The 23,812-nt window shown below is 40.7% G+C and overlaps 1 protein-coding gene across 2 annotated transcripts in view; it reads left to right on the top strand.

The window, feature by feature from the left end:
* kmt2a (lysine (K)-specific methyltransferase 2A) overlaps positions 1-23,361 on the top strand; it is a 50,348-nt gene extending 26,987 nt beyond the window's left edge. Inside the window, exons 11-34 of one of the 2 annotated variants that reach the window (XM_077540189.1) lie at positions 88-208; positions 803-916; positions 1,135-1,319; positions 1,482-1,658; positions 2,348-2,458; positions 2,620-2,693; positions 5,925-6,139; positions 6,898-6,992; positions 7,077-7,214; positions 7,571-7,729; positions 7,886-7,997; positions 8,087-8,165; positions 9,036-9,196; positions 9,309-9,452; positions 9,645-12,150; positions 13,957-16,581; positions 16,673-16,744; positions 16,819-17,048; positions 17,660-17,734; positions 17,935-18,109; positions 18,221-18,328; positions 18,417-18,497; positions 18,789-18,918; positions 20,364-23,361. In XM_077540189.1, coding sequence (XP_077396315.1) covers positions 88-208; positions 803-916; positions 1,135-1,319; positions 1,482-1,658; positions 2,348-2,458; positions 2,620-2,693; positions 5,925-6,139; positions 6,898-6,992; positions 7,077-7,214; positions 7,571-7,729; positions 7,886-7,997; positions 8,087-8,165; positions 9,036-9,196; positions 9,309-9,452; positions 9,645-12,150; positions 13,957-16,581; positions 16,673-16,744; positions 16,819-17,048; positions 17,660-17,734; positions 17,935-18,109; positions 18,221-18,328; positions 18,417-18,497; positions 18,789-18,918; positions 20,364-20,639 — 8,163 coding nt within the window. In that variant the 3' untranslated portion in view covers positions 20,640-23,361. The remainder of the gene's footprint in view (positions 1-87; positions 209-802; positions 917-1,134; positions 1,320-1,481; positions 1,659-2,347; positions 2,459-2,619; positions 2,694-5,924; positions 6,140-6,897; positions 6,993-7,076; positions 7,215-7,570; positions 7,730-7,885; positions 7,998-8,086; positions 8,166-9,035; positions 9,197-9,308; positions 9,453-9,644; positions 12,151-13,956; positions 16,582-16,672; positions 16,745-16,818; positions 17,049-17,659; positions 17,735-17,934; positions 18,110-18,220; positions 18,329-18,416; positions 18,498-18,788; positions 18,919-20,363) is intronic. The other variant, XM_077540188.1, reaches the window with a different exon arrangement.
* Positions 23,362-23,812: the final 451 nt, after the last annotated feature.

Raw genomic sequence — 23,812 nt, 5'->3', positions numbered from 1 at the left:
TTTAACACCTTGAATGTTCTTTACACAACCGCCTGCTAGTTTGAGCAATATAGTTCCCATTCCCAACTTGTTTATTTGCGTTTCCAGATTTGTACCAAGTGTGTGTACTGTAAACGTTGCGGAGCCACCAAACCCGGGAAGTCCTCGGATGCCCAGTGGTCGCATGACTTTTCCATGTGTCACGACTGTGCCAAACTCTTTGCTAAAGGTGAGTGGCCAGTACACAGTAGCTCTTGTCCTTTGGCAAAAGAAAGAACCACATGGCATCGAGGCAATCACATCTTTGAGTCATAACTGACATCATTTGATAAACCTTTCTTAAACCAGAGAAGTGAAATTCGGCTGTTGAATCAGCTTACCATAAAACTGATAAGAGCAATAAATATATATATCTAAAAAAAAAAACGATTCATGTACATATAACAGTAAATATAAACGCAATAACAAGCCTTATAAAATCATTTACTGCCAGCCGTTCTCCATTTTGCCAGCTGTTTTAGAGCATTTTACTGTTAATTCGAAACCACATAATATTGTATTCTGTGACTATAAACCTACCGAATGAAAGAGGAGACGCTCTTCTTTCACCAGAAAAATGTGTGTTTCTAGCTTTATCTCTTTCGGAATCAGTAGAACATGTTGGATTCATCAAAAACATCAGTGTATGACCCAAAAACAAAATGTAGTACAGCAAAATAATCAGTCTTTCTCCATTGACAGAATTGACAGTCGCTTGTAAAGGAAGGCTAGAAAAGGCTGACATTTGATGACAAATAGTCTCACTTTTTATCCCTTATCATAGGGAACCCTTGCCCACTTTGCAATAAGTGCTACAATGATGAGGACCAGGAGAGCAAGACGATGCAGTGTGGACGCTGCAACCGTTGGGTTCATGCCAAGTGTGAGAGCCTGACAGGTTGGTATCGGACCCAAAAAGCCCAGTTGGAAGTTTGTACGTTGGTTATTGTAGATTCACACGCTTGTCACACTTCCCTTTGCGCTGTCACTTGTCAGCGCTTGCACAAATATGCTGACAGGCTGCACCGTAACGGTTGTCATATTGATGAGCTGTTTAAAGACGATGAGGCCAATAATGAGCAGGATATTGACCCATCTTCTCCCGTTCTGCCTCAGATGAAATGTATGAGCTGCTGTCAAAGCTGCCAGAGAGTGTTGCCTACACGTGTACCAAATGTACAGACCGCCAGCCGGCTGAATGGCGGGCGGCGCTGGAAGGGGAGCTCCAAGGCCGCATTCGCCACATCCTCACTGCACTGCTCAACTCGCGCACCTCCGCTCACCTGCTCCGTTACAGACAGGTTAGGAATGCAAATTGTGCATTTGTCGATCAACAACAACAAAGACTTTTATTAGTTTCAGAGTGCTATGGTTCCACTCCAGTCCTGTAGGTGGCAGTAGAACACATTACAAAGTGGGTGCCATCCAAGCAAGATTTGTTTTTTCTCCTCTCTTTGGGGTAGGCGGTGAAACCTCCAGAGCTGAACCCCGAGACTGAAGAGAGCCTTCCATCTCGTCGCTCCCCCGAAGGCCCGGACCCTCCAGTCCTGACTGAAGCCTCACCTGGAGCACCTAGCGATTTCCCTGCAGACTTGGAATCTGTGGAGAAGAAGATGGATAAAGGCTGCTATACATCTGTGGTATGCATGTTCATTTTTTTGTGTGTTTTAAAGGTGCAAATGAAGGCTTGTGTGTTTTTGTAAACATTATTAGAGGCCACACAAGGTTCTGTATAACATACATTTATTTGAAAGCACTCTTAATGCATCCTGGCCACTTCACTCTTTGTGAAGCACAAAAAGATTCAGTAATTTCTCTATTTGTAAACAGCGAATGGAAGAAATTAAGAAATATAATAAAGACAGCATCGTTCGTCGCTTAGCTGATTTTCTCTTTTGAGTTACAAGCAAACATTTGATTTACAAGCATTACGTGGCGGCAGCAAACGTAACAACAAAATTTGCTAAAATATACCCGTTTTAATTAATGGAGCACAATTGGTGCACCAAAACTTCTAGAAGGACAATAGAACAATATTCTCAGGCATATATTCTTTATCATCTGTGGAAAAACTACTATATTGTACTCTAGTTTACTGAGCGGTTGTGAGTGTCTTCTTTGTGTATATATGTATGCGTGCATTATACTACCCCCTGGTGGCCAAGGTGCACCGACCGTAAGAAGCTACGTAGCTCTTTTTTTTTTTTTTTAAACACGAAATCTTCCATTTATTTCAATGGGGAAAGATGATTTGAGCCAAGAGTGTTTTGGGTTTTGAGCATTGTTATACAATGAATTCAACTCCCGCGGTGTCCATCCTTTCTCTCAGCTGGCATTCAGTGATGACGTCGCACGAATCATTCAGACTGCAATCAACAGTGACGGTGGTCATCCTGAGAGCAGGAAGGCCAACAGCATGGTCAAGTCTTACTTCATCCGAGTAAGTACTACTGCACAGTTCAAACAAGACTTTCTTGTGATGCATGATATATTGTAAATTTAAATGAATCACAACAAAATGTGACATTTATTCATTTATATTCGATGTAAAGTGCCAATTATTAGGTCAAGGAATCCTCACTGTTGAATGTTCTGTTTCAGCAAATGGACCGAAACTTTCCCTGGTTCAAAGCGAAAGATTCCCGCTTCTGGGAAAGACCCAAAGTCTGCGCCAAGTGAGTATCAGCTACAAGTTGCAATGCTTCAGTATCATAACCATTTTTGGCTGTTTGTACAGTCAAATAATGAAGTAATTTACGATGGCTTTCAAATAATTTCCTTAGAATGGCTGTGCTGTGTGTTTTCCAGTTTCAATGTGGGAATTTAGATTCTAATAGTCATGTAATATGAGCACAGCCTTTAAACTCTTCTCTGTCGGGGAGGTCTGTACTTACAGTGTAGTAGAAGTGTAGAGAAAGAGATGCTATACCATCATGTGTGTGGCGGCGGGATGCAGCCAGAAAGCGGCAAGCTAATATTTATACACGGTGTTGGTTTGAGTGCGCCAACCTCCTCTGAAATAAATACAAAGGCTGAGTGGAAAGATGAGGATTTCAGCTACTTTAGCCCTTTAGTTTTAGTCAAAGCTAAATCGACGAAATGAGTTGCATAGGACAATCGCGGAGATCTCACTGGACTACCGCTGCGATTAAAACCTCTGTCAAGGCTCCGAGTCACAGTAATGAAATAGATTCCGCTGTGAAACTGATTTAAGGCGCCCGCTGGTCAGCTTGATGGTAAGACGGAAATTGCTCACAGGTAATTGGAATCAAGGGGAAGATGAGGAAGTTTGGCCCAAACCCCTTAGAGGAACTATCATTGGTGTCATCATATGTTTGAATTAGACTGAAAAGATTAGCATTAAGTGATACAGTCATTGACACTTTCTAGCCTTAATGTGTATTTTGTGTACATGTGTTGCTGTGCTCAAATAGGTATAAATGTATCCCACTGCATTCCTTTTATTGTTCAAAGAAGGCAGGTCACAGTTTTATTTTTAGCTGGTTCAAAATGTTTGTACTTGGCATTTTAACAACCAAACATGTCCTCATGATTAGCATATCCATCCATCCTCTTTATTGCTTGTCCTCATTAGTGAGTTGTAGTCTATCCATGCTGACTTTGAGCAAGAGGCCTCGACTGGTTACCACCCAATCGCAGGGTGCGTTTTATAGACCAGAATGACACTTTTACGTGATCCCTTAATATAAAAAAAAAAAGAGATTTTTTAAAAAAAGTGGTTATTTAAAATATATATATATTGTTATTTATTTATTTTTATTTGTTTACAACCCCCCCCAAAAAATCTTCAAAAAATATTTATAAACATTCACTATATGCTTTCCCATAACAAACTTGGGGTAAATGGGGGGGGGGGGGGCGGGGGGGGGAACTCCTTGCAAAAGATGGTGACAAAAAACAAAAAATCTCAATTATCAGAGTGTGTGTGCACACTTGTACATTGCAACCACATTTTATCAGTTTATTTTTATTTCTGTCACAAAATAATCAAAACAAATTTCAAATGAGTTGTACTAGTTATAGGTGGAACAAGTTTTGAAAGGATTTGACCTTTAAATATCTAATATGCTAACATTTTAGCAGCGGTGTGTAGACTTTTTATTTCTTCTCTGCATTGTGGCCATCTGCAGTTGGTGATGTAGATGTTAATTTGAGTGGTTTGATTGACGGGTAATCTGTTAAACACATATCCCGCCTCCTGCCAAAAGAGATTTAGTCGAGTTAATGAATGGGTGATTGCCCTCTGAATTTATGTTGAAGTTGTTTGCCCTCTGAATTTATGTTGAAGTTCTTTATTGACTGAGTGAATAAATGTACACTGGAGGATCAATAGAATAAATCCCCATTATGCCTACTACTGAACGAGTCAGATTTTTTTTTTTTTTTTTTTTTTGATGAGATTATAGGCCGTTTAAACTTGAATGTATTGATGGAGTAGAGCAGCTGCTGAAGATGACTCTCACTCTGAGAATTCCGAATGAAATGGTTGTATTGAATTAATGATGCTCTTTGTAGAGACGATAGGTTTCTGGAATGAATATTCATGCCACGTGAAGCCATACGATGCCAGCGAGCGCTGGAGTTGTACTTGCTACACACACTCATTCACACATTCTCGCTTAATCACCAGCACTCAGCAGTGCTCTCCTTGGAGCTATCAGCTTTCCCAGACCATTTATTATTTATTATATGCTTTGCCTGGTTTGGAGGCTTTATTGAGAAACAAACTGTAGCAGTGTCACGTGGCACTTTTAAGACTCATATTTGTGGTCTTCTTGTGGTTCACTTTGTCAAGCTGTGTACCAAGAAACAAATGGTCCATCACGTGGATCCAGTAGCTCACTGTAATGCCTTGGTTGGCTTTTAAATGGAATCCAGACTGCATGTGTTTCATTGATGGTGTCATTGCTCACTTTCTATTCAGGAAACTTTATATTGCTCTGTGAGGAAATCCAAAGATTCTTACAGGATTTGGGTTACAGTACACAGAGCTTTTTTCCAAAACAAATTATTCTGATAAAATTGATGTATTTATGTGCCAGTTTTACACACTTCAATTTGATCATGTTCAACAAACAATAATTGCACAAGAGAGTAGCCTGAAAAGATCAAGCTAATTTAGAATTTCAATTTATCGAGTGAGTTTTATTGTAATATTTTGGATATCAACTTTAAACATTTTTTTTTTTCTGTTCCACATTGGTGCAGGCGGGGATACTTTCTTATTTGGTAATTGCACAATAGAATGTCTTAAAACAAGAAATTGACAACTGGTGTTTGATTTTTTTTTTCTTTCTATATTTAGTTACACTAAACATGAAATACAAAATGTGGTCCAAAGTAACAGCTGTTTATAATATACCGTGATCATTTGAAAGCTATTTAACAAAAAGTATATTATTTTGTACCTTATTTCAAATTGAAAGTGCAGAAAATGAACACATTAATTTTGTAAAGTAGTGGTATCGAAAAGCAACTTATTTTCTAAAGAAGGAAACAAAAGCTAATAAAAATAAATCTTTTGTTACTGTTGAAAGATGTTTTCTTTACCAGTTGTCAATTTCTTGCTTTGCAATCATGTATATTTGAATTTAAATCTAATTTTAATATAGTACGGTAATGGTTTTAAAGGTAATTACCGGTATATGTTCATAGCAGCGGTGTGTTCAGAATAAGATCTATAAAATGCAAATTTATAAATGTATGCTGTACTTTATGATCAAAATTGAATGTTTAAATGAAAACATTGAGCTACAAATGTTAAATGCAGTTGGTACTGTTACTGAAATACTACAAAAATTCTGTCACAATTATTATTTTTTACTTCCTATTTAAAGGCAGTAAAGTTGGATTTATGTTTTGACTCTTGTGTCTGTTGTCCTCAGCAGTGGTCTCCTTCCCAATGCTGTTTTGCCCCCTTCCCTGGACCACAACTATGCCCAATGGCAGGAGAGACTGGAGCTGTCTCGCTCTGAGCAACCCCACCTCATCAAAAACATCATTCCAGCCCCCTGTCCAAAGATCCTCACTGAAGCAGACACTCGAGCAACCCCTCCACCACGACCTCCATCTCTGCCGCCACTACCTCCACTTATACCAGGTAGTAACACACACTTACACAACTATAAACCTCTCACATCAAAAAAAAAAAAAAAAAAAAATCTCAACATTTTGTCTTAGCCTTATGGCATCAGTAGTGTTGTTACAAAGTTGTTTGACTGATGTCTGTGACAGTCTGGTAACTAAACTTAAGCTAATGCTAAACTCCAGCAGTTAAAATTGATTGCACAGAGAAGATAATATACTGTATGCCTGTGAGTATTATCAAATGTTCCGTTTGTATGTGTTGCTGCTGAGTTTATGCTATAGTAACAGTTGTTTGATGCTAATTTTTTAATTGGCTTATTTATGGTGTTTCCTTTGTATGCTAGCATTAAGATTCCAGACTGTTAGGCTAATGATAATGGCAGTGATTCTGTGTTGAATGTGCTTGAACTAAATATGAATGACAAATTAACGTCCTGAAGCAAAAAAAAAAAACACTTTTCCTCTCATTTGGACTACTGTGAGCTCTCTGCTGAATTAAACACTTCACATTCGCGGAGGGCAGACTACATGCAAATATGACAGAAAACAAAAACTGCCAGCCTTACTGTTGAAAATTCATAAACTGTAAACACAAATTTGATGAGTTAAATATAAACTAAGAATAGACAAGAAAGTGGTGCTTCTGGGATCGGGAAAAATCGCAAATATGACTCATCTCTGTTTAGGCCAAAGGGGAAAAAGCTCGAGAAAACGGTTGTTCTGATTCTTCTTTAATTGCCGTGACCTCGATGCTACTTGTTTTTTCTCCAGATTGTGAAGACAGCCCAGAGTGTCCTCCTCCACCAGGTGTTAGCGATAACAGGCAATGTGCACTATGTTTAAAATACGGAGACGAGAACACAAACGTGAGTAATTTGTTGATTTCATCCACATTCGGAACATACATAATGCTAAGACAGTGCCATATGTGACACGTATGTATAATCCAGGAGGGTGGCAGGTTGCTGTACATCGGGCAGAACGAGTGGACACATGTCAACTGTGCACTGTGGTCAGTGGAGGTCTTTGAGGACGATGACGGCTCCCTGAAAAATGTACACACGGCTGTTCTCAGGGGAAAACGGCTGGTAAGACACAACAAGGCAGTCTCTGCCCCCAAGTTAGATAATGTTCAATAATATGCTTGTAGTATGCAGTGGTGTGGAACTGAACCATAACATGCTGACATTTTGTTCAGTTGAATTTAACTTTTTGTTCTTTATATTAGTATTTAAACTGTATGTGCAGTACATTTTAATTGAATCATTTTACTACGTTTTTTTTTTATCTTCTAGTTTATACTGTGCAACATTTTACGCTTTTCTATTGGATCTCATTAAATAATGCAGGTGTAGCTTATTAAATGACCTGCTAATATATAACTATGGCGTCTCTCTCAAAGCATTTATGTAATGTTAATTTCCCCTCATGTCCTTTTTCACAGTGGTGCGAGATGTGTCAGAAGCCAGGAGCCACAGTCGGTTGCTGCTTCACCTCGTGCACCAGTAACTATCACTTCATGTGCGCCCGCCAGGGCCACTGCGTCTTTCTGGAAGACAAGAAAGTCTATTGTTCTAAGCACAAGGACCTAATTAAGGGAGAAGTAAGAAGCTCTCAATGACTCATTATACCGCAGATAATTCCATACAGCATAATACAAAAGTATATGCTGCACATTCTATGCATTCAATGAGGACTTCTGAGTCAATTATGCTGTAAAGCACTGCAATGTTATTTTTAAATTGTTCCTCACCCCCAGGTGGTGTCTGGCTTTGAGGTGACCCGCAGGGTCCTAGTTGATCTGGAGGGAATCAGTGTAAAGAGGAAATGGTTGGCAGGACTGGAGCCTGAAAATGTCCACATGATGATAGGTGTGAAGCAGTGCCAGGGAATCTTTCTCGAAGCCTTTTAGTGAATCATTGCTTCATGTCTGATTGCAACTTTTTCACCATTCCTGTAGGCTCCATGACCGTTGACTGTTTGGGCATTCTGACTGAACTCTCAGACTCTGAACGCAAACTCTTTCCCATCGGATACCAGTAAGTTTTGTTTGTTTGTTTACCGTTATATATTTATTTATTTATTTGCTTGTTTAAATTAATTAAACTGATTTCAATTTAGCTCTTCACTTGTATTGTAATATATTTTTAAACCTGATTTTATATACATATATATATATATATATATATATATGTATATATATATATATATATATATATATATATATATATGTACTTTTAATTTACAGTATACTGTACTCATGTATTCAAATTGTACAATTTCCATTGTTGTCCTTCCCATTTTTTTTTTCTTTTTAACTGATTGCCTCAAAGAAATCACATTTTTCTACAGCATGCTATGAGGCATGGGTACACAAACAAAATTCCCCCCACTCCAGTATAATAAAAAAAAGGTATATTAATGTACTGCCTACATGCATTTTCAGGCTGTGTAGCACATGCTAAAATAACAAGTGGTGCAATAAGCCATAAACATAAGATCTGAAAGAAGACCTTTCTGCAAATGCTGCAATAGCAGCTATGGCTATAAAGGAGGCACACAACGTAACTTTCCAACTGATAATGAAATGAAATTAGTTCTGAATCCTACTTGATATTATATATATATATATATATATATATATATATATATATATATATATATATATATATATATATATATAAATACAATGAGACATTTTTCATCACTATATAACTAACATAACTTCAGTGGCCTAAAATGCTGTTTATGAAATGGATGTAAATCCAGTTGAAGTTAGCTAGGGAAGAATATTTTCCTAGCTCATAATTATGGTGGTTTTCAGGTTATATTGACCTAATCTTAAAAGCTTAAAAAGAAGTCTATAATGTCTTAAAGAAGGTGAAGTGACATCCTCTGCCTTCTTCCAGGTGTTCCCGGGTGTACTGGAGTACTTTGGATGCACGAAAGCGCTGCGTGTACACCTGTAGGATCCTGGTTTGTCACCCTCCTGTGGGAGAGTCTGAATTTAAAAGCATGGTGGCTCCTGAGGAGAATTTCACGATTGTGCATGGTCCTCCTCCCATGCAAGGTACAATATCTTACTCACTCTGAGTCTGGAACCGCCAGCTTTAGTTTACCGGTTTTGGAAGCATGATTAACCAGTGTGTTGTTAATTTTACTTTTTCTCCCATATTATTAAGATTTTCCCGATCCATTTGAGTCTCCAAGACGCGCAGAGACGCACTCCCCTGCAAAGACCCCCAAACTCAGAGTCTACACCAGAAACCGGCAACCCAGCTACCCACCTGCCACCCAGCGATTGCAAGGCCCGTTGCCTTCTCCAGGTAGAAAATTGCATTCTTGTGTTTATTTACACTCACTGGAAACTCCATTAAGTATAGCAGTGCAGTATAATATAAACCAAAACTAAAATAATTTGCTGTTTTAATTGAAACCGTCAGAGAGTCATTCAGACATCATCAGCTCTCTCAAAGGTAAATTGCACGATAAATGTTTTATGTTGTTGTTTTTTGTAGGAGGTTCCTCTCAACCACAGAGTCAAATTGGTGAGTCTGCGATGAACCCTGCAACACGGACTATTGACGCCCGACGCCACAGCTCTCCTTCTCTTGCCCCTCCTCCCCACAACCTGCATAAAGAAAGAGTGGTGAAATCACTGACACATATTTTGCCACGGCCCCTTACCTCACCCCCTCCACTCATCTCATCACCCGCTAGAGACCCCGAAAAGACCAAACGCCTCAGCAAGGACTCAGTCCAGAGGGACAAGGAAAGGGCAAGACTGTTTATGTCAGGCAAGAATAGACCGCAGCCTTCCATGCATCAGGGAGTACAAAACGCAGACAAGATTAGGGGGTCAAGTCGAGGTCAAGCCTCCAAGGATCCTGACAGGAACCGATCATCAAGTGACCTCAGGCAAAAGGACTCTGACACTGCTGAATCAATAGCCAAAGAGCAAGAAAAAAGGAAGCCAGCTATGAAAGAATTGGACAGGGCAAGAATTCTCGGAAAAGACTCGTTGAAAGAGTCAGAGAAAAGGCGACAAGTAAACAGAGACTCTGACAAAGGAAAACATATCAACAGAGAGACAAACAACAGAGATGTCGAAAAGAGCAAATCATCCTTTAAAGACTCCAGCTCAAAGGTTATTGAAAAAGCAAGAACCATCAGCAGGGATTCAGTGCCAAGGGACTCTGAAAAGCATCGACAGTTTAGCAAGGAAGCAGGAAAAGACAGACCATCCAGCAGAGACTCTGAAAAGGGTCGACCTCCCTCAAGGGACTCCAGTTATAGAAGCACAGAGAGAAACAAAGACTCAGGGAAAGAGAGTGATCCTGGCAACCAATCCAAACAGGGTGGAGGTGAAAGTAAGAACCCCAGGCTGGCACCTGGCGGATCGGGCCAGTCCTCTCCTCCTGTGGGCACTGCTGTACTCTCCAGCCATCAGCAGAGAGGGGGCAGCACCAAACACGCTCACAAGCATGCGAAACATGGAAGCAAAGACCAAAATGTTTCTTTGTCTCATCACAAGTCTGCTTCTCACCTCATCCAGTCCAAGGACAAGCCCAGCTCGGAGAAAGACAGCTGTGGTAGCACTGGAAGTTTAACGCCATCGTCCCTCTTTAACGACACGGTTGTTGGTAAATCGAGCTCGCCAACTATTGCACGGAAATCAAATGATTACTCGTCAGGTCCGTCTCTTGGGGCGGCCATGAAACCCGTTTGGCCATCAAGGGCACCGACAGATGACGACCTCGTCAAACGAAGCTCCATACACACGGCATCCCCAGCTGCAGCCTCAGTCGCCAAAGACAAACACTCCAAAGTCAAGGTGGCAGGCAACAGAGAGTCGTCCAAAGACCGGGACAGAGAAAAGCGTCTCCAAAACAGCAAAAACGACAGCAAGTCCCCTCTCTTAAACAATAACACGAAAGCCACTGGCAGCTCCAGCACACATGTTGCAAATCCCTCCTCTCACAACAGCAATAGTAAAGTTCAGCTGCTTGGAAGCAGCACCAAATCTCATGGCAAGGTTCAAGGGGAGAAGCCGGAGAACCCAGGAAGCGACAAGTCTTCTTCCAGGGGAAGAGAAAATTTCAGCTGCAGTGTGGACAATATCCAAGGGATGAAGGCGTCCTTTCAGTCGCACATCAAACCAACGATGAAGCAGTTAGTGTTGTCTTCAAGAGACAAAAAGAAACCTGTGAAGAAACCTGTTGTAATACCACCGAAACCCGACATTAAGACCGACCCGAATGGCACCAGCAACGTTGATGTTATTTCCTCCTCCTGTCCCACGACCACTACCTCTTCCATTTCTCCTGCTGGCCAGGGTATCCGTCACTGTGCCCGCCCCACTCTCTTCTCCTCGCCATCCGCCAGTAGCACTGACAGCTCAGAATCTGACACCCAGACCCAAACAGAGGAGGAGGACTCACACAAAGACCTCCCATGCACTGAGCTCCGAGACCACCGCAACCTGCTCACTCAAGGAACGGAGGATGAAGGCCCCGATGATTATCATGACAGAGGTACGGACGATACACATCACGAGGATGACAGCGACGGGTCCGGGTCGGCCAAGCGGCGCTACCCTCGTCGTAGCGCCCGTGCTCGCTCTAATATGTTCTTTGGGCTTACACCCTTTTACGGGGTTCGCTCTTACGGGGAAGAGGACCTTCCGTTCTACGGTAGCGGGGATGCAACCGGGCCCATGGTTAAGAGGAGGACTGGTCGCAGGAAGTCAGCCGAGGGGCAGGTGGACGGGGCAGATGATATGAGCACCTCCTCTTCGTCAGGGGACAGTGGAGATGAAGACGACAGTGGCATGAACCAGCGAGTCAAGGACCCTTATTACTACAACTTCACACGGACAATAATCAACCCAGGTGAAGGACTGCCTTCAATTGAAGGACTCGATCAGTGTCTCGGTCGAGGCTCCCAGCTCCAGCGCTTTCTAAAAGATGAAGAACAGCAGCAGAGGGCACACGAACAAACTGAAGACGACATGCTCAATGCACTGTAAGTTCATATGAATATTTTGTACACATCATTATTATCTTAGATTTATGACAATATTCACGTTATTTCAAATGACAATGGATCTCTAATTAATTGAAGTTTTGACCTCATTCACAACATAATTAATCATCTGCAGGATTTGTTATATTACACTTTTATCACTAGGGATGTCTCGATCCTGATCACTTCACCGTAAATCAGGCTCAGTCACATGATTTTCACTTTGGAATTGGGCAAAAAAGACCAGGTTTTTATAGAATAATATATATATTTTTAATTTTATTATCTTTAAGGGCTCAAAGCAACAAAATAATTTAGAGGTACACAGATATTGCCAGAAGGGGGCGGAGGAAAGCCTAAACCAGGGATGTTAAATTCATTGTTATTCAGGGGCCACCATCACCTTAATTGGATCTTAAGTGTGCCATTATGTCCGTGGCCTAATTATGTAACGACAGGCAAAAATATTTCTTTTTTTTTTTAATGCAGATAACTATAATTCATTAATTATCTTATTGCAGAGTAATCTGAAATGTATTGAAAAATGAGTGAATTTTTTTTGCATCACATCCTGAGTAATAGCAAAATATCAGAATGTAATTTAAGTGGCCGTCAGTGCGCTGTCTTGTGAACAAAATTAGCAACAACAGTTATTTTTTGTGAAAAACTGCAGTTTGTGTTCTGTTATCACGGGCAGGATTGGACCCAATGATGGGCCGGTTCTGGCCCGCGGGCCGTATGTTTGACACCCCTGGCCTAAAACGTTTTATAATGCACAACATCGCAACACATCTGGAAACAGCAGAAGTAAACAGCCAGTGGGGGAACGTTTTGGTAGTTGTCGCAGGAAGCTAGCATCACAGTGCAATGGCAACTTGCAATATGTGCAAATTGAGCAATTCATGTGGCGGACAAAAATAGAGCTGCGTTTAACACAATTAATTTAATACACCAACCAACAAAAAAAAAAAAAAAAAAAAGATGAATTTCAGTGTTTTACACTGTTACTCTAGCCAAAAATAAAAAGTGTTATGTTGGGATAGTTTTGGTCAAGTAAAAAAAATAAAAAATGTATGCACTTTTCTCCTTAATACATTGCCATGTATCAGCTCAGTTTAGTGACCTCTATTGGACATGTAAATAGCGAAAAAATAGTAAAGTGAGCTGTTAGTGGAGATAATGGGACTCTGTTTGGAAGACGAACGTCCATTTTACTGTGAGTTAAAAGGCTAGTAATTGTTTGTGTGTTTTTTTTAGTGTTCACATGCATATCAATTCATCCTCACTGGGACTAATGGTTGGTGTTAATATTAGGCTTTTAGTGAGGTTGTACACGTTACGTCTTTACATGGTACACTAATGGCTGAGTTACAAAACACATAGTCAACACATAAATAATCACTGGCCTGTTCGCTCAGTCAGACACTCGTATTCTGACTACAGCACCCGGGTTCAAGTGCCAGTACCAGTTTTTTTTTTGCTGTTTAAATGGCCGATAGAGGTCGCTAAATTACAATACGTAACACTTGATCATAATTTGACACATTTCAAAACGACAATTGTGGTTGTATTAATTGGAGGACTGTCTCTAAAAATGTTTATCACAGAAGTGTCAAACAAATCAGTCAAGACAAGAGCCTGTCACCCTTAGTTTTTTTAAACCTTATGCATAATCTTCGGAGTTTTGAATCAATAATTTGGTCTAATTTAAATAAAGTGCTGCTGAAAGTTCAAAAGCTGGTTTTCATCAGACAACATTGTGCTTCCTCCACAAACCGTCTGACACTTGTCTGCTGTGTTTCACAGGACTTTGGGTAATAAGCAGCACATCGGTCAGCTCGACGGCATTGATGACGGCTCAGAAAGCGACACGAGCATCTGCACCACCAGCACCACGACTACCACGGCCACCTCGGCTTCCGTGCCGCACAAGAGCACTCCGAGAAGAAGGGGCCGAGACAGGCACCAGGAGAAACTGGGCTCTCATGAGTCTTCCAAGGACACGCACACCAGTGGCGGAGCGACCGGCACACTGAGCGTAAACACGCGAGAAGGCCGAAAAGGACAGAAAGAGAACTGCCTCGCTTTAGGTGGCGTGGCCAAGTCGCAGCCACAAAGTCAGAGCCAGGATCCTCTCGAAGCTCAACTATCCCTCAACGCAGATCTCCTTAAATCAGACTCCGACAACAACAACAGTGACGACTGCGGTAACATTCTGCCGTCAGACATCATGGAGTTTGTTCTCAACACACCTTCCATGTCAATGCAGGCTCTCGGTCAGCAGCCTGAGTCTTCCTCCTCCGAGCTGCTGCTAGATGAGGGCTACGTCGGAGTGGACGTCAACCGGCGCAAAGATATTCTGTTTGATGACTTCTCAGAGCCTCTGCCCAGCGCTGAGACAGGAGGTGTCGGGGAAAGTAGCGTGAGCAGCTCCATATCTGTAGAGGAGCCTTATCTTCCACTTGAGCTGCCCTCCGATCTTTCTGTGCTAACCACACGCAGTCCGACTGTGAATTCCACTCCGAATCACACTGCTGGCAACCTCATCTCAGATACCTCAGAGCGCAACATGATGGGATTGACATCTGACCCAGATGCAGTTGGCAGAGAGAAGAGTGGGGACAAGAAAAGAGGCGCGTCACCCTCTGAGAATCAACGTGATGCTGCAAGTTTGGGGAAAAGGGATACACAAGTCGCCGAAGGTCACATGACACCCGAGCCGTTTATCCCTAGCCCCGCTATTGGTCAGGTGGTTGAAACGCCAGTTAACCAGGAAACTTCAAGGAATCCCGCCACTCCAGGTTTGCCAACTTCTCCATCACTTCCTCTCCAGGGTCAGAAGTTCATCCCTACCTCAGCTACGGCTGCAGGCAGCCCCAGCCCTGCGCCTGGTCCAGGACCGTCCCATGTTCATGTTTCTGCCCCGGCCGTCATCAAACCCAGCCCTGATAAACTCATCGTCGTGAACCAGCAGTTTCAACCTCTCTATGTCCTCCAGACTGTCCCAAATGGAGTCACCCAAAAAATAACAGCCACAGGAGTGATGGACACGAGCTCTCAAGCAGTGCTGAGCTCCATGACGCTCGCCGCGGGCTTGAATACCGGGCTGTCGGCATCCCAGCCTATATTTCCTGCTGCCGGCAAAGTCTTGGGTACGATGTCGCACTCCCCACAGATTCACGCGTTCCGAGGAGCGACGCAGGCTGGCTTCCAGACGGGAATTCCAAGCACCACTTCAGGGCTTCTCATTGGGTTGTCCTCTCAAGCTCACGAGCAGCCCCAGATTCTGGTCTCCGAGGCGGGTCGGCCACACGAGTTGGGTCCCAGTGTTGCCATCGTTTCCAGCGCGTCTTCTCTGACCGCCGTCCCCACCGTGCTCTCCTCCGCTCACGGTAAGAAGAGGCCCATCTCTCGCCTTCTGCCGAAAAAAAACAAGAAATTGGCTCGCTCGCGGAGTCAGCCCACCTTGGCGCCGGATGTGGGCCCTCCCAACATGACCCTCATCAACCTATCGTCCCCTCAAATCGCCGCAAGCATCCCCGGCCAGCCTGGTGGCGTAGTTGAGTTAAGCGCCCTAACCGGCTCTCAGCGTACGGTCCCCAATATTATCAAAAGACCAAAATCCGGTAACGTCATGTACTTGGATCCCACTGCACTCATTCAGCCGAGGATTCCGGGCACTGCCCAGGCTGGCGTGTTGGATTCCTCCACTCACATTTTACCATCTGGGCTCAATCCCAGTCAGTCCGTTTTAAATGTGGTTCCTGTGCCCTCGAGTGGTGCTGCCGGCCTCCTGACATCCGGGTCAGTGTCCCTCTCCACGCCTGTTCTCAGCTCGACTGAAATCACGGGGCCCATAAGCAACCTGCTGTTTAAAGCCAGCCCACACGGGTTGAGCCTGTCCGATCAGCCAGTGGTCCTTCAGTCGACGGGAGCGGCCCCTCTGGTATCCCAACTGGGCTCCCCTGTGACATCCATCGCCAACAGTATCTGTGTCCTGCCTTCACAGCAGTCTTTCAGTGTGGCTGTCACTCAGCAAGGAGATACGGAAGGCAACACCGTGCACCTGCAGCAAGCTTTTTCCAGAGTTCGCACTGCCGAGTCCAGCGCGAGCACCACGGTTACAATTGCGCCAGCCACCCCTTTGAGCCCGGCAAGAGGGCGTGTCGTCGGAGTGTTTACCCAGAAACCGGGTCCCTTGCACTCACAGAGCAGCAGAACCACCCCCATACACCGAACCTCCAATCAAAGCCTGCAAAACTCAACTGGTGTGGCATCCGCAACAATTACCATTTCAAGGGCAGAAAAGGGCAAACCCAAAGCCAAACGGAGCAGGAAGAGCACAGACATGAGCAATGGCAAAAAGGTCAAGGTCTCACAGGCTGAGGGGCATCACAATATCCCTGCAGGACAAAAACCCTCAAAGTCGAGGTGAGTTAATTTGACAGCTGGCACCTTCCAAAATCTCCAATTGAATTTAAAATGACAATTGTCCCCCACTTTTTTTTTTTTTTTCTTAAAGCACCTCTCAAGAAGCAAGCTATCCTGAGCCCATGGACACGGACGAACCCCCAAACAAGGCAACTAACAAGAGGTATGGAGACACCGCAATCCATCTTTTTCCTGTTTCCATTGAGCTGTGTCAATGCTTATTTCAATCATTTGCAGTGTCCCTGGCAAAAAGAAAATTTCAGAAGATCCCGCTTTCCCTGGAAAGGTGGTTGCGGTCAAAGACAAAGGTTCTACGGTCACCGGACCAGGTCGTGTCGCAGTTGCTTTACCACCCAACCAAGATGGCAGCAGCAAAGACACGTGGTTGGACAGCAAACCCAAGAAGGGCATCATCTTTGAGATTCACAGTGAAGACGGATTCCACATCCGCTGTGAAAGTATTGAAGGTGAATGGAAACGTCTTCGGTCAACTTTCCTGACTGTTGTATAAGATTGGAAACTTTTTTTTTTTTTTTATACTTTTACAGAAGACCTTTGAGATCAAAAACTGTTTCATTGTTCCCAAGTTCTAATGTTTTTCTGTGAAGCTTTCTTTTTGTAAAAGTGTCTAAAAAGCAAAGTGGGACTTTCTGACCACTGAATTATTAGTTTCATTTCATTATTTTTATTTTTTTCATTTAATTTATTACAATCCATTATATTGTGTGTTCTTTATAAAATATCTATTTTATGAGCAAAAAAACATACCAGTAATAGAAAATTTCCATTAATTTTATGCAGTTTTAAGGAAAAAAGCTTTTTCCGATATATAGGTTTCACTCAAGCAGGACCTGAAAACAGACACTTTGTTGACAGCATTTTATATATATATTTTATACTTGCAAAAAAAACTTTTTTTTTTTTTGTTAAAAAAAAATGTGTTTAAATGTGTGTAAGAAAATCATATGGCAAAATGTATTGTATGGTCTCCCTATAATGCAGATTTTCACCAGTTAGTGGGTCTGGGAAGATATGTCCAAATGTTTTGAACATTATGTCTTAATTGTCTGTTTCACAGATGCCTGGAAGTCCCTGACTGATAAAGTGCAGGAAGCTCGCTCTAATGCCAAACTACAAAAGGTGTCTTTTGAAGGTAACACACAACTTTGTTTAAAGTCGGTTACACGCATATCAATTTAAAAAAAAAAAAATGAGTAGATGTGTTCTTACTGCTCTTTTAGTGTGTAGTTTACTCCAAATAATCAATTCAGCACTCCTCAAAATTTTCTTCTTCCAAATATATAAATTCATTTAGCTAAAGTACAATTTTCTTGTTGGTTTTCCTTCTCACAGGGGTGAACGGACTGAGGATGCTGGGAGTGGTCCACGAGGCTGTGGTGTTCCTGTTAGAGCAGCTGTACGGCGCCAGACACTGTCGGAGCTACCGTTTCCGTTTCCACAAACCCAAGGAAACCGAAGAGCTCCATATCAACCCCCACGGCTCAGCTCGTGCAGAGGTCCACCACAGGTTCGGATGCGACCCACACATGCAATAACAGTACTTGCATTTCACAGGTAGTACTACAAACAAACAGCATGTATAAATGGTTCCTTATGTTTATCTTTTTTTTTCCCGCAGGAGGTCTGTTTTTGACATGTTCAATTTCTTGGCCTCAAAACACCGCCAGCCTCCCGAGTACAGGCCACAAGGAGAGGATGAGGAGGAAGGACAGCTCAGGACTGCCAGGTCAGTCAGACAGCATACAAAATGTGTAACTGATGTTGAGAGAATTTATTCAATTTGTTCAATTGTTTTCTCCTTGCCATGACTACAGACGCGCATCGATGGAACTGCCACTTTCTGTGAGATTCAAACACCTCAAGGCCACCTCCAAGGAAACGATTGGAGTTTACAGGTAAGAAATCAGTTATAAAAAAAAAAAAAAAAATTTGATTTTAGACGTCATCGCCCCAATTTCAGATAGAGGGTGATAACAAGATTTGACAAGGTTGTTTAATGTTACCATGATTTGTGCTAAAGCACTCTCGAGATCCAACTAATTGTACATCAACACAGGCTTTAAAAGTTTGGGGTGCAAGTATACCAAAGCTTTGTTGTTTGATTTATGACAGTGTCAAAAAGGTATAGCAAAACAATACATAAGACTATACTCAGGCTGAAATGTGTTTTTGTTATGGTTTTACAGATCACCCATTCACGGCCGAGGTCTGTTCTGCAAGAAAACCATTGATGCAGGGGAGATGGTCATTGAATATTCCGGCAATGTGATCCGCTCCGTGCTCACGGACAAGCGGGAGAAATACTACGACGGGAAGGTGAATACAAGAAGCCTGTGCGGGGCTAAGATGGCAGAATCACTTTAACGCAGTTTTTCTAAACTGTTTCTTCCAAGCACCACGTTGACATCTTTCACTTTTGATGTATTTAACATGCTAAAGTCAATCCATTAGTCAAGAGTGAAGATATGCTAATATCGCAATATTCATCAGAATGCTGCATTTTGACTAGTGGCAGTACATAGATATTGTAAACCGATTGTAAAGAAAGTTTCTGACTTGTCTTAAGCTGTTAGGAACCCTTTCTCTCTGGAAGGAATGTACAAATACCACTATAAGTGTAGGGCAGGGGTCTGCAACTTGTGGCTCTGGAGCACATTTATTTATTTATTTATTTTTCTTTTTTTTTTCTTTTTTTTTCTTTTTTTTTTTTTTTTAAGCTTAAATATTCTTCAAATGAATTATTGATTTATATAAGAAAATAATAATTCAATATTTCAGAAATTATCAGTCCAAATGTTTAAGTTGCCAGAAAAAGATTAAAAAGCTTTTTAAAAATTACCCAAAACTGTCCAAAAAGTGACCATAAAATATACAAAGGAAAACCAGAAACTTACCATAAAATATTGATGAATTTGCCAAAGATGTTGAATTGAATAAAAAAGCCAAAATGGAAATGTTCAAAAAGTAACTTAAACTGTCCAAAAGAAAGGTAGAAAATTACAATAAAATATTTTTGGAATTACCAAAAAAAAAGAAAAAGTTAGAAAATGTATAAAAAAAAAAAAAAATTAAAAAAGAATAAAAATAAAATGTTCCAAGTAACTATAAAATGTCCAAAAACAAAAGAAGAAATAAATAAAAAAAATACCCTAAAGTGTACACAAAATTGCCATAAAAAGTCAGAAAATGTATTTTTAAAGAAAGCAGAAAAGAAGCGGTTTAAAAAGTAACTATAATATTTCCAAAAACAAAAGAATAAATCCCAAAAAATTACCACCAATTTTCCAAAAATGTCAGAAAATTGCTGGCAAAAAAGACAGGAAAAAAAATAATTTAAAAAAAGCCATAAAATGTCCAAAAAAGGGAGAGGCAGAAAATGACCATATGTGCATAAAATTGCCAAAGATGTCAGAAAAATGACAGTGATATGAGAAATGAAAATCCGCCAATTGAAAAAGGGTTTGTAATTGCAATGTTCACCACATGATGGCAGCAAAACATTCAAAATGGGGATGATAATAAAACGCCACATTTTTGTACACAATCATGAACCATTAGATAAATGACTGTATTTAGTTATTACTTGTCTTGTACATTATTCACCGCACACAAACTCCCTTCATAGTAGCTCACCAGTGGCAGTAGTTAGCATACTAGCTTAAATTAACATGCTAGCACAACCTCATGTGACATCACGCAAAGACAAACAAGTTAGGAGGTCACCGCTTTAGCACTGAACTTCTCTCCGGCTCTCTCCCAAGGGGATCGGCTGTTACATGTTCCGCATCGACGACTACGAGGTGGTGGACGCCACCGTGCACGGCAACGCGGCGCGCTTCATCAACCACTCGTGCGAGCCCAACTGCTACTCGCGGGTCGTCACGGCGGACGGCCTGAAGCACATCATCATCCTGGCCGCCCGCCGCATCCACCGCGGCGAGGAGCTCACGTACGACTACAAGTTCCCCGTGGAGGACGCCGGCAACAAGCTGCCCTGCAACTGCGGCGCCAAGAAGTGCCGCAAGTTCCTCAATTGACAAGTTGGTGCCAACGTTTGAACCCCAATTCTGAATATGCGGAGCAGGATGGGGCCGTGAATAGAAAGTGAAATATGTCGTGCCTCCTTTTGCGTCATGTGGCTCGCCAAGCTTCATCTTTAGCTGATTGACATTTCCATTCATTTGATATTTGGACAAACTCCCCAAAAATATTTTGGCCCATCCTCAATCAGTTTAAAGATTTACAAGGTGTTTAAAAGAAAGAAAGAAAAAAAAAATCACACCAAAGTGCAATTTGTCGAAGGAACAAAAAAAACAGTTTTGAATTAGTCGGTATTTTCTCCTGTGTGATCATGATCAGCTGTTCTTCTGCACATTTGGCTTGTGCGAATGTGCCCGGATGCCTTCAGAGCCATGGTGACTTGACCTCGTTAAAGTAGACAAACCTGCTGACCTGAGAGCGACACACATGAGGAAAAAATATATATTTGTCACATCCGTGCGTTTGATTTGACCATGGAAACGTGTTCTTGACTGGCTGGAGCCTCTTGAGAGAGAAAAAGAGGAGAAAAAAAAAGGCAGCTTGAGATTCTGGTGGACTGACAGCCGCGGGCCCCGAGACTCTACTGACGTGCTTTAGTAGACTTATTTATCTTTTTGGGAGGTGGAGGTCTTATTTTGTTGATGCGATCCGTGGAGACCAGCGGATTTTCTGGAAAGTGCGCCGTCGTTCTTACTCGTCTCTTGTTTACGATGATTCTGCTTAGACTCATTGTTCAAATGATAACAGCAAAAAGAACCAAAAAAATAAAATAAAATATGGCGCCCTTGAATTGATATTTTCGCACCGCCTGTTGCTAACCATTATTATTATGGAAATGTTGCGTGTATTGAGTCTTTTAAAGTCTTGTCTCTCTCTTTTTTTTTCTTTTTTTTTTAATTAGAAAAGGCAAATGTCACAATTTAAAAAATGTAAATAATGTATATTTTTCTACAACAAAAAAAGACTTAAAAAGCACTCACTAGTGAATAGCACTTAATGATGGTATTTATATTTTTTTAAAAAGTCATATTTATTTTAATGCCATTTTTTGTAGGAAATAGAGGTTTACAAACACTAAAGCGCTCTCTATGTTTTGTACGCCGCTGCCTTTGTAAAATTTTGTTTCTGTTGTTTTTTTGTTGTTGTTTTTTTAAATATGATTTTGTTAGTCTGAATGTTTTGTTTGATTCCAAAGACTGACGCTGGTCTGCGGCTTGGTCCACTTGGCTTCAGTCCACCAGGAGCGCTCCTCCACTCGGGCCTTTTGGTCAAAGCTAATTTCGTTTTCTTGTCGTCGTCGTTATAATTGGCAGTGTGGCTCATGTGAACTATTATTATTATTATTATTATTATTATTATTATTATTATGCACTTGGGAGAGTTTAGATGGTTGATCCTTATCTGACATCTCCTCTCCAGCCTTATTGTCTCCTCACCACATCAAAACTCACAGAGAAGAAACGTAAGAAGCAGACAGTCATATCGATAAGTACACATCAGTAATGTCAGACAAAAGTTAAGTCAAAATGTTTTGTTTTGTTTTTTTTGTCTTAACAGGGAGGTGCCTTTATTTTGATGCTCCGCACCGCCAGTGAGTACAAAGGAATATTAGAGCTACACTGAAAGAGGGGTCTCATTTTTTTTTTTTTTTTTATAGCTGTCTTAATATTACTGGATAATTTTAAGATGTTAAGATGACATATGCAACATAATCAAAAAATGTCGAGTTCTAAGAATAAAGTCATAGTTAGAATAATTCCATTATGGTATGAAAATTAAGTTTGAATATTATGGAAAAAAGGTTATAATATTGGCAACCAGTTGAGGGTGTACCCGAAGCTGGCCGGGATAGGCTCCAGCACCCCCCTTGTGAGGAATAAGCGGTTAAGAAAATGGATGGATGGATTTATGTTAAGAGCAGATGTTTAATATCATCAAAAAATATATATTATTTGGGGAAATCCAAAAAGCTACTAAATTGTAAGAATAAAGTCATCATGTCATGAGATAATAATCTGGAAAATATGCAGGTTCTCAAAATACACATTTTTTTTTCTTTTTCTTTTTTTTTTTAATTTCAAATAAACATTTTTTATTCGTCAAAGTTTCAAAATAAGCCCTTTTTAAATGTGAAATTTGTTAGCCTATTAGGCAGCGCAACTTTCATTTTCAAAATATTACTGGCATCGGAGCAAAATCTTGTAAGTCACAATTTGGCAAATTCCATATTTTTTCCAAAATCTGTACTTTTGGTCAGTCCACATGTTTGGGTGTCATTTTTACAAATTGTTGAGCAATCTAAAGTGTTAAACATGTTTCCTAAAACGTGACGATTTTGGAGGTACAAGGTTTTGGCCTGACGCCAATAAGTATTTTAATGTCAGAAATATGCAACTTTTTATTTCGAAGATATGATGTTTTGCAGTTATGCAACACACTGTTATTGTAATATTTTGTCTAGAAATATATAGGGCTTTAGTCTCAAAATATTACAATTTTTAATCTCAAAAATATACATCTGGATACCACTTTGATCTTGTAATCACAACTTCAAGCTTGAACATTTTTTCTTGAAAATATTTTTTATGTACAACCGTAATATCATTATACTGCGCCTTTAATCTAAAAAAAAATGTATATAACCTTATTATTGTAGTATCACAATTTTAATCTCAGAAACATATAAGTTTTTATATTGAAAATGTGACTTTTTTTTTTTTTTTTTTTTTTTTTTTTTTTTTTTCCCCTCAAATATTCATCCTATTTTCATGATATTAGGACTTCAGTCTTCCGATTACGATTTTAATCTTAGAAATACAGGCAACCTCGTGGATAACCTAATGACGGTTTGGATTTTTATTTATTTTTTTAAGTATTTTAAAATGTTTGATTTGATTGAGGTGTCAACTGTATATATACAACTTTTTTTTTTTCCCTCAAAAATATATGGCCTTATTCTTGTAGTATTCCAACATATATCTAAATAATATACAGATTTTTTTTGCCCAAAAAAACTTTACCATTTAATTCTCTTAATATTATAACTTGCATCTAAAAAAAATATATATATATACCACTTTTTGTTGTTGGATATCGTTAGCCAAATAGCATAGTTGCTTAAGTCATGTTGGATCTTATTATTATTCTTATTATTATTATCATTATTATT

This window comes from Festucalex cinctus, chromosome 13 (genome assembly GCF_051991245.1).
Source record: "Festucalex cinctus isolate MCC-2025b chromosome 13, RoL_Fcin_1.0, whole genome shotgun sequence".
Lineage (NCBI taxonomy): Eukaryota > Metazoa > Chordata > Actinopteri > Syngnathiformes > Syngnathidae > Festucalex > Festucalex cinctus.
The sequence above is the reverse complement of the archived record's forward strand: the minus strand, read 5'-3'. Positions and strand labels throughout refer to the sequence as shown.